The 11,172-nt window shown below is 40.5% G+C and overlaps 1 protein-coding gene across 3 annotated transcripts in view; it reads left to right on the top strand.

Annotated features, from left to right (window-relative positions):
- The window catches only part of NPNT (nephronectin), a 48,574-nt gene that overhangs the window by 19,808 nt on the left and 17,594 nt on the right, over positions 1–11,172 (top strand). For 2 of the 3 annotated variants that reach the window (XM_032109696.1, XM_032109697.1), the window contains 4 exons: positions 3,473–3,592; positions 4,412–4,531; positions 8,619–8,753; positions 9,947–10,069. In XM_032109696.1, the coding sequence (XP_031965587.1) occupies positions 3,473–3,592; positions 4,412–4,531; positions 8,619–8,753; positions 9,947–10,069 (498 nt within the window). The remainder of the gene's footprint in view (positions 1–3,472; positions 3,593–4,411; positions 4,532–8,618; positions 8,754–9,946; positions 10,070–11,172) is intronic. The other variant, XM_032109698.1, reaches the window with a different exon arrangement.

An 11,172-nucleotide genomic window follows, 5' to 3' on the forward strand; every position in this document is an offset into this window, starting at 1 on the left:
CATGTGTGGTGCAACACCGCAGTCAAAGGAGTCACATCTGGGTTTGCCAGCATAACACTCTTGTCCTTTCCTTGCACTCACATTTTCATTTCATTTCTTTAGATATAAAATACTTGTACTCAGCAGCTTGTGTTTGTTATAAACCTGCTTTCCATAGTGGCCAAAATGGTCAATCTGCTTTTATGTCTCTACTGTCTTGTGTTACTCTGAAATCAAGAATGCTGGTTTTGAATTGGCTGTGCAGTTGTAGGCAATGTGGGAAATTAAATGGCTGAATGCTGCAATTCTCAAACACAGGACATGAGTGGACATCCCCACGAAGAAATTAAAGGGATTTGTTAAACTTTTTAATAGCGTAGCACTTTATACTATTCTCATAGTATGTTACTAAGAGCTGTCGTATTTGTCAGTACCAGAGCTTTCATTTCTGTTCTAAGAATGCTTTGTATCAAGTGGTGGTGTAGAATTCGATCCTATAGAAGGATCCAGTATTTTAAGGCTTGTAATGTAACCTATACTCTATGCAAGGCAATAAACAGAGAACAATTCATAAATTCTTGTTTTCAGCTTTGAGTCTGTGGTCATAACTCTGGAAGTCAGTGCACGACAGTTCTTAAGTCTTCAGAGTCTAAACTTAGGAGCTGAAGTGCAGTGGATTTTAAGCACTAGGAGTTGACACAAGGCACTGTCAAAATCCTGCCCTATCAGCTTAATTTCAGTGTTACTTTTTTCCTTATTCTCTCCCCACTTCTAGTTAAGTGTTTTATACTTAGCTCTGTTATGCCTTTATTTTGTGAAGTGATGCTTTTTGTAGAAAAGGGGAAGAATACTAAAACACAGGTATTTTAGACTAGGAGAACTTTTTTTTCTTCTTACTTCAAAATGATTGTTGTCAGTGAACATCAGTATATTCAATACTGTGGGTTCCTTGGGGATATGTTTAGGAATTGAAATCAAATGCTAACAGAGTTTTTGAATGTAGCAATGACTTTTTAAACAGATACATTGCATGTGTAATAAATATGTTAATGCAGCTATAATGTCTGTCAGGAACTGCCTACTTGTGGTACGTTTTACAGAAAAAAGAAAAAGCAACTTTTTTTCCTGCTGCCAAGAGAAGTTTGCCTTTCAAAATGTGAGCTTATGATAGAAGATTTTTGTGTAAAGCTTTTCTTACACAAAGGTTTCCACGATGAAAACTTGTCCTTCCCCTGTAGCGTGATCATCTGCAGCATTTCCATTTGACCTAGGCATATACCTACAGTCACAACTCTTAGCAGAAGATCCTGCTTTCGCAGGAGAAAATGTACATTCTTCTACAACTGTTTCTCTCAAACCCAGCAGGTACATTCTTGTGAATGTGGCATCAGTGCCTGTTGTGAGAAGTACGTTCTCCTTGAAACTGCTGAAACTTTCTCCGCTTCCCAAAGAGCGAGAGCTGAAAAGGGGTGCTGTCTCTGCAGCACATGATCCACAGGAAGACTGCAGAGGTGGTCGTCACTCCTTCTTTGTCATGCACAGGTCCAGCCCTTATTTTGGCAGTCTTTCCTCACTGAAGGCCTGCTTAGGCTCGCCTGATCTTCCTCACCACTTGAGGAGAAAATACTCCCCTTCAGTTTTCCTGGAAACATCTTGTTCAGCCTTACACAGGAAGAAATGGAAAATTACATCCCTTACCACTACCCTCTTGTGGAAGAGGGGAGCAGGAAATATTCTTGTCCTTAAACATGCTGTTCTTCCCGAAATCTTGGAAAATGAAATAAGGGGAAGGGTTCTGGGAGGGTCATGTCTGCATGATGCTCGCTATTCCTTGGCCCCATGAAGATGGAAACAAAGTAGGTCAGAAGACAGCAGATTTTATGATAACATAAACACTGTTAGGAGCTCTCAGGAACAGCAGTGACATAACAGGCAACATCCTCATGGCTGAGTTTGGATTACATCAATGTTTTGTAGTCTGATACATGTATTTTCACTTGATGGCTCTGCATTTTATCAGTCAAAATGGAAGGGAATGCATTTCTCAGTTTTACAATGCCATTTAAAAGTAGTTTGCCTGAAGAGAATAAGATGAAGAATGTTACTCTCAAAAACTAAGTGATTACAGAGTTTCAGGACAAGTTTAAAATCCAAACATTAGGAACTTGTAAAACTCCAGGTGTAGTTGTCTAGAATCAATGTTTTCTCTGACTTCACTTCCATAGCGAATGTATCCTTTCTCGCTCCATTTACTGCATAGACCAAGTTAAGTTTTCTGCTTTAGTTCCAAAAAGCAATCAATGAATTACTGACTTCATTTTAACCACAGTTGTATTTATCTTTCTGGTTCAGCATCTTAGCCCTGAGCCTTCACCTCTAATCCACAGAAGGCATCAGCCACCTCCCCAGCTGGCATTTTATAAGTGGCTACTGTGTGTGGGTATCTACCACATGATAGGAGCCTCGAGGCTTGTTTTTCTACTACATGGATTGAGGGACACTTGATAAGATAGTGCTTAATACTGGGAGATGGTCTTTGAAAACTTCTGGAAATAATGGTGATTCTCTGTCTGCGACAGACCTCCAGAAAGCATGGTGCAGTATTAGAGATGAGGGTTGATAACTCCGTTTTTGAAGTTCTTGCTGGCTGGATTTGTGGATAGATCTATTATTTTTGTCTCTGTTGTCATCTTTGTTCATCACTATACAAATAACTAGCAATAAAAATAAGTAACAAAATATTCTGGTTTACTCAGATAAAATCAACACATATTCTTGGAAGAGAATTCTGAAGGAAGTCACTCCATCTTTACTTCTTGTTTGAAGTTCTGTCTACTAATATGGAAATTGTAGGCTGAATATTTTCAGTTCAAGTCATTAGTTCTGTATTAAATTGCAGGTCTGAAATACTAGCCCTCATGGATAGTCCTTGACGAATATAGCTGATGCCAGATACTTTTTTTTAGTATTTTCTAGATGATAAGGAATAAATTTTCTCTGTGAGATTATTTAAAGTAGGTTAGCATCAGCTTTCCTACCGTCCTCTGCCACTAATTTTGAAGCATGATAGTGAATCCCTGAATTGCTATCAGAATTGCTGATAATGATTGCAGAGTGATGTTTGCTTTCTTTCTCCTCCTCCTCCTTCCGAATGCTGGCTGGTCCTGGACATGGCATCAACATGAACAGTGGCAAGATGTGGGCAGCCTGAGCTTGTGTGTTGCCTAATGAAACAGCTGGCTCTTCATCTAATACTGATACTGTCATTTTTTAAAAGATGCATTTGAAACCAAGCAAAATTAGCTGCTTGGCCAGAGGGATGAACAACGCTTCGTGCAGGATGTTCTGGACACTTGCTATCAGCTGAACTGCATATCAAAAGCTAATTGCCATATTCTTCCTTCCTTCTCCAGCAGCTTGGACCGGTAGTTTTGCCATGCATGCCTTGTGTGTTTTCTTTTCCCACCCTCTTCCCCTGTGCCCTTCATTTCAGATCTGAATGAGTGTGGACTAAAGCCGCGGCCGTGCAAACACCGGTGTATGAATACCTACGGCAGCTACAAGTGCTACTGTCTGAACGGCTACATGCTTATGCCAGATGGAACCTGCTCAAGTACGGCCAGCCTTGCTGCTTGCTCTTTTCCAGCTTCTCAAAATCCCTGCTCGAGTTTCCCCGGGAAACTTCTGTGAAATGAAGATGAGTCCCAAAGTAAAAGATTAATCTTGCTGGAAGTTAGGCAGCTGCACAAGACGAGCTCCTTTTTTTCCTAGTTTAATTAGGCTGAAAAAAGCAAGAGCAATTGTTTTGATTGTATTAGTTTTATTAAAAATTTCCCCCAAAGCATTCTTCAAGGCTGTAAATCACTGTTAATTGGCCTTCGAGGACAAGTGCTTGCAGTTTTCATTGCAGCAAGACACCTGCAGTTCTGCTGCCTTGTGGCCTTATAATGTAAAATCTTTAACGCTGCAGATGTTGATTGTTTGACTGGTATAAAAATTGTACTGCCATCTCTCTGGAGATCAGGTTCCTACTTGCTCCCATAAAAGCAGTTATTTTGAATGTCTGGGCAGAGAGAAGGGGAGAGAAATTACCTTTAATTAGAGATGCCCCATTTTTAAACTGGCAGTACTGTCCAGGAGAGTCTATAGTACATACTAGCCTTTATATTCTGGGGACTGCATTCTATAACACAACTTACTACAGTTGTGGTAGTTTTCTCTTTTTTTTTTTTTTTTTCTTAGAGATGTAGTTTGTGGAAAGAAAAATTTTACTGGCAGATGTAGTTCCTCTTCGAAGGATACCCGTCAAACTCAACAAGCAGGTTCCCACTTTTATCATAAATATGTGACATCTTAATTCTCTGAAGTTTTCAGTTGTTTTCTAGTACTGATCAGAGTCTTTATCTAAATATGTCCAATTATTTTTCTTCAGATGCCCTTTCTTGCCTGATGGCAAACTGTCAGTATGGCTGTGACGTACTGAAAGGGAAAGTGCGCTGCCGCTGTCCTTCTCCAGGGCTGCAGCTTGGGCCTGATGGCAGGACTTGTGTAGGTAGGTGATCAAATGTAGATTCAATTTTATTTTTTTTTCTGCAAAATGCTTTTATCCTTACACAGAATGCAGTTCAAGAGAGTTTATCAGATGTACTTAGAATGCATTGAACATGCAGTTTAAAGTTGATAATGAGAATTGTGATAAGGCTGTTGCTCAGGTGCCCTTGTGTCAGAGATTGCCAGTGTTTTCCTCCAATCCTGCAAGTTTCATTGTCTGCCTAAAGCCCATACAGACTCCTTGGTATCCAAGCCCTCAACCCTTGCCACTCTGCTACTGGGTTATTTTAAACTATTGCTAACTCCAAAATACCTGCCTGCATAAAAAAAGGAATGGGGAGATCACCTTTCCCTCATACCCAAAAAGGTGGTGCCTAGCTCACTGGGTAGAAGAATAATTTGTAAAAATCACTGATATTATAGTGGAGCAAGGTGAAGGGCTGCTTGTGCTCCCAGTATTAGTGGGACTGAATCTTCAGTCTTTCTTCCAGACTGTGAAAACTCCAGGTTTTAAAATAAACACAGAAACTCAGAGTGTATGAAAGTGAAATGTTTTGTTCCCACGTTTGTGAACATGGAGAAGGTGCTTATGGTTAATCAGACTCTACTATGGTCTGAAGAACAGTGTGACATGTGATTTCATTAGTCATTAACTATATATCCTGAGTGGATATGATGCTCCAGTGATTTTATTATTTATATTCTGTGGAGTGCTGCAATTCCATAACCAGTAACAACACTTGCACTGAAAGAATGTAAGAAAATAGGGATGTGCTGATCATGCATTTGGGTAACTTGGCTGTCCACAGGATGGGTGGTTCTTCGAGTGCCTGACCCATGCTGACCAAGAATTTGTTGTCAGAGAAAGGGATAGACCCTAGATCTTCTGGTGAGAAGAGCAGGCTCCACACCAAGTCGGAGGCTTTCTGAAGTGCATGATTGACATGTCTGTGTATGGAAAAGAATGGACAGAACAGGAGAAAAAAACCCCACCATTGTTGCACGCTGAAGGGACTAAGTTGTGATAAATCCCATTGTGGATATTATGGCAGAGAGATCTTTGGAAGATACTTGTGCCATGCCATAGGGAGCTGAGTGATTTTGAGTACAAATTCAAGAAAGTTACACCAAGTAGAGAAATTTGCTAGAAAGAATGCTTGCAACATTCTCCTGGTGTGCATTTTTCTATTCACGCAAACTTCACACTTTGAAATAAACAAAGTGCACTTTAATGCCAAAGACTAACATTCAGACCAGTCCTATGAAGTTCTTTGAAGTTTTCAAAAAACCACTTTTTTTTCCCAGAAAGGCAAAGAACTGCGTACCCACATTTTAGTTGGGTGTGTATCATTCAGAATGACCTCATAACCTATTTCTAGAATTTCCACAAGAATTTCAGAGCAGCCTTGTACAATACAGAGAAAATAGTTACAGCAAGAGATGTCTGTTCTTCCCACCTCATAACATAATGTTCTCCCTTTTTTTAGTAAGAAGCGATTGTGACATGCACCCTTTCTGTGTTATTTCTTTATCGAGTTTGAGATAAATATGTGACACCTCAAAGAACTGAAGCTGCTTGGAACTAGGGCTGGTTTTTTCCTCCTGTTTGTACAAGCCTGTCACTGTTGGAGAGGTGGTTGGCTCCAGCAAGGGTCTGGATAATGCTGCAGTACAAACAGAGGTGTAGGTGATGGTAAGAAAATTGAAGTGCGCATTGGCTACAGCTCATGAAATGCTTGTTTGAGGAGAGTTGGAAAGACAGCTGGGAATGCAATGCTTATTTTTAGCACAGGTGGAAATTCCTCTAGGCATTATTCTATTTTAACACTTGCTGATCATCCTCTTGTTTAAAATGTTCCTTCTCAGTAAAGAGCCATTAATTTGGCTAGAAAGGTAAATCATATAAACTAAATGACCACAAAGTGAAAAAATAATGCAGCAAAGTATTCAGTGAAAATGTCAATTAAACAGCTAGTTAATTGATTAATGACTCTTGAATCAATAAATCAATCAGTGTTGGCAGGATTTTGGATTGGGATTTTCATTTAATGAAATCTGTATACATATTTCAGCTTCAAATGATCTGAGATTATTTGAGGGCTGAAAAAAATTATTTTTCACTATAAAATTAATTATTTCCCCTTTTTTGTGTTTAGAAACTTGAAAATATGGCCTTGTAAACTTAAAAATCATACTATTTTTAAAGTAGTCTCATAGTTATTTTGTGCTTGAGTTGGTAATATGGTCATACTTGCAGCAAGAGAGAGAAGCAATTCTGCTTCTCTGGTGGACACTGACCATCAGACTCATTAGATGCTGATCATCACACTCCCTTATGTGCCTTTGGAGCAGCTCCCTGGGCTGAGGTGAGAATACAGACCACACCTCCGTGCCCTGCCTTTCATGGGAGGCAGGTATGAGCCACGGCATGTTGCAGCAGGCAGAGGGAAACAGCCCCACACCTTTTGGTCCAGGTGTGAATTGGCTTGAAAGAAGCCACCGTCACTGTACTGTACTGTTTGAGAGCTGCAGGAAACTAATCACAATCATATTGCATATCATCTTGTGGCTACTGATCAAAAAGTGATTTTCCCCTCAGTAATGAGCATCCACGCACGTCTCATTATATGCAAGTGGAAGGCTGTTCATTTTTCCATAATTTTGCATCAGTTTTGAACAGTGTATTGATTAGCAGTTCAGTCCTGTATCTCTAGGACATATAACTGCCTACCACCACACTGCTGCCATAATTTAACATAATTTTTGCCTTATGTGAGTTTGCAAAAATGTGAATAAATACAAACATGTACAGAGGAAAAAGCAGGACATGCTACCTTAGATTTTTAAGATCATAATCCATGCCATGATGAGGTTATTCAGTGGCTAATCTTTTTCTTACTGGACTACTTTTTGAAGTTGTGGCTTAAAGATTAAAAAAACCCAGCCAAAACCAACAAAGAACACAACTAACTCATCAACAGTCTGAAACTTGCAGCCTCGAAATAATATTTTAATAAAGGGTAGAAAATTGTGACTTGTAGATTAAATTATAATAAGAAACATGGTAGGGTTTGTAAAACTCAGTAACATATTCAAAGCCTAAAATGTTAACAATAAATTCAAATCAAGAGACAGATTTATAGGAAGATTCAGGCATGTGGAGAGGTGCCCAGTATTGGCCTTGTTTTCTTTCTCAATGAGGCCTTTGCTGCACCATTTCAGCAGTGCTCTCGATGGAGAGAGAGCAGTCTGACAGGCCAGGAGGGTGGGAGCTCAGGGGTTGAATCCCTGCTGTCCTCAGTAATTCTTCATGCAGAGTGGACACTGGCAGCAGGCGCTACTGGGGCAACCTGTCTGGCCAGTAATTCATGGCTTGAGGTCACTTCTTTTGGCTGTGGGAACACAGGTTGGGGAAGCTGAAGCTCCATCTCCCCCACCTCAGGTAGCTGTCCTAACTAACCACCAGCTTTGTGGTAACATTTTTTTCTGTGCAGTAGAAGAGAGACTGCCTCGTTCAGCCCTCTTTCACAAGAGCAGCAGGGCATCAATCACTCGGCTTTGTTTTGCACTCTTGACATCGGCAACTGAAATGCTCCTTTTGGGAAAAGAACTGAGTGGAGAGCAAAATCTGCTTTCCCGTAGATCAAGAGTGTGATAGAGCTGCAGAGCAGAGGCTTGAACTGTGCCCTGTAGATAACCAGCAGATGCGAGGAGCTGTGCATGGCAGTGGAGAATTAGTGTTTAAGCACTCAGCAGCCTCAGCTCGGTGTCCAAGGACTACAGAGTGAGTGGTAGTGCAAGCAGCTTTTGTGTGTCAGCCTGACCTCGTGTGAGAGTTTCCCAGGCAGGGAGAGCAGCAGTGGGTGAGCATCGGCTGCTCCCTGGGTATCTGCCTGTGACCCAGAGCTGAACTGAGAGGGCACAGCCAGAAGAAGTGCTCAGGTATTACTGCTGGCTGACCAAGGGCCCTTATGAAAAATACTTTGGCTATTCTTTAGCTTTCCATTATGTGAAACCAGTTTCATTTAGACAGCGTACATTGTATTTTAACTGTTATTAAGAATAATACAGTTCCTTTGTTTCTACAGATACTGATGAGTGTGCTACTGGGAGGGTTCTCTGTCCACGGTTTAGGCACTGCGTCAATACTTTTGGAAGCTACATTTGCAGGTGTCATAAAGGCTTTGATCTGATGTACATCGGAGGCAAATACCAATGCCATGGTAATAACGAGCTATTTTTTATGTGCACATAATAGAGCTGCATATTCTGAAATGAAATTAATGGTTCAAAGAGGAATGTTTATTTATTATGGCTGAAACGTTGAAGCAGGGGGTTTTACACTGCATCAGTATTTTAAGAAAGATGGATTATAGAAATAGGTTGTGAAAGAGAAGGCATGTATTTGGTCCACATTCTTGTAACTGGTTCTTGTGTGGAAGCTAGTGGGGAGAGCAGAGCTGATGACCTCAGGAATTCCTTTCCAAAGCCCTTTTTCCTGCGGGATTCACTGTCATTGGCAGTTGTAGGCTTGGAGCGATGTATGAGCTTGGGCTATACTTGAGCTGTAACACTGGTGTGCTCCATAGCATGCCCCAAGATCCAAGATCAGAAAATGTGCACACCCTCGCTCCTCCCAACCCAGACTGCCCAACTTTCCTTCCCCTGAAGACAGGTGGGGAAGAAGCAGGAGTTGGGAAATAACCTGATGTTGTCTGGACATGAGACTGGAATGCAGCTGGTATATGCCCTTCAACAAAGATATTCCTGGGTCTCTCTGCCTTAGTTTCACAGGGTCTTAACTGGTTATGATTCTTTCACTGAAAAAAGATTGTGTGGAGATAATGAGGCATTGCTTTATGTTTGCTTAAGTATTTTTTTTCAGGGACATTTGTATTCAGAGCACTGGAATTTGGAGATTTTTGCTTGCATCACTGGCAATAAATGTGGATATGCCATATGAAAGGTTTCCAGCAGTTTCTACTTGATGTAGAAACATCTATATGTTTAATATGGGAAGCATTTTATGAAGAAAAAACAGTTTAATATCTGTGTGATTAAGAACATGCATGTTCCTAGACTCAGTTTTTTTTCTTATTCTGTCACCTGTAAGAAGTGGCTGTTAAAATTGTGATCTTAATGATCTCAACTGCAGTCTAGCAATGGCATGTCTGAAGCTGATGCTAACGTATAAGCTGAGCAACACCAAAGTTGCCCAATAGTCCCCATTTACCCTAATGGTTGGATCACCACATTGATTTGTGACTGTTTTCCTTTTCCCACTGGCAAAAGTTTTATTATTTTTTTTACATAATCAAAATAGTAATAATGTTTGGGGGGTTTTTTTGCAGGGATAAGCAGAAAGTCAGGTTTCTTTGAAGCAAATGATTTTTTTAATGTAAATTTTCTGTTGCAGATATAGATGAATGTTCCCTTGGCCACCATCAGTGTGGTAGTTTTTCACACTGCTACAACATTCCAGGATCCTACAAATGCAAGTGTAAAGAAGGGTACAGAGACAATGGAACAAACTGCATACGTATGTAATGCTCCTTTTAAAATAGAGATTCTGAAAGCTTGTGTCCCATTTTGTAAACTTTAAGGTACAGCACTATCGGTCTGGGTTTCTCTTAACTGTTTTTAATACTAAATAGGGGGCTGGGGAATGTAGTTGGAGTTTTCTAGGTCTTAGCATGCCTTGGTAAAAATATCTTTTCCTGAGACATTTTCATAATTAGAAGGAAATTCACCTCTCCCTATTCACAGCTTGATTCTAGAGATTGCATCAGGATGAGAACAACTGAGTAAGCAGGGTAGGTCTGATCAAACAGTGCATATTGCTCATACCCTGTTGTTATGTACACTCCACAAATAGCCCATTTCAGCTGCTCACCCCCTCCACACCCTGCTGCTTCCCAGATGTGAACAGAGGCAGGAGGGAAGATTTCTCTGGAATGATTTGCTGTTGGAAAATTCCCTTGGCCACCTTTCTCTTGGGAGAAGCAGCCACCCCCTTGGTACAGAATAGGCTGTTGGAGCTCCCCCTTATTTGATGTCCCACAGGACTGTGCAGCTCTGTGACATCTGCTGGATCTTTTTGATCCTGCATTCCTTTGTGGGATCTGGTCCTTGGTGACTCGCTGATCTCTTTAAAGAGCACTACCACTTTTTCCCTTTGGCTGTAGCTGTCATGGTAAAAGGTGTTCTTTCACATCCTGAGTGCTTGCAATTATGTGTGGGCACATTTCATGTGTGTTACTGGGACATAGTCCTAAGGGGCATTTTATATTTTAATATACTATAAATGTCAAAACTGCAGGGTGTTCAAAGGGATAGTAATAAACAAGTGGCCAGAGGGAAAACTTCTTTACTTGCTATCATCAAACAATTCACTGTTTAACAAACAGTAGTTCTTCATTTTAACTGTGTGTTATACTTGAAACACTGGTACACAAAATGTGTGAGTAGAGTTCTTACTGAGCCTTTTAAGGTCTCCAGTGAGATACAAAAGGCTTATTAACAAATAGGAAATAACAGAACAGATACTCTTGTGTTTCATGTCTGCAGAAACTCTCCTTGTGAGACCAAGTTAAAATTTGTTGTCCTTTCTTTATGAAACATTGGAGGAGATGGTATTGTGGG

The sequence above is a fragment of the Corvus moneduloides genome, chromosome 5, assembly GCF_009650955.1.
Source record: "Corvus moneduloides isolate bCorMon1 chromosome 5, bCorMon1.pri, whole genome shotgun sequence".
Classification (NCBI taxonomy): domain Eukaryota; kingdom Metazoa; phylum Chordata; class Aves; order Passeriformes; family Corvidae; genus Corvus; species Corvus moneduloides.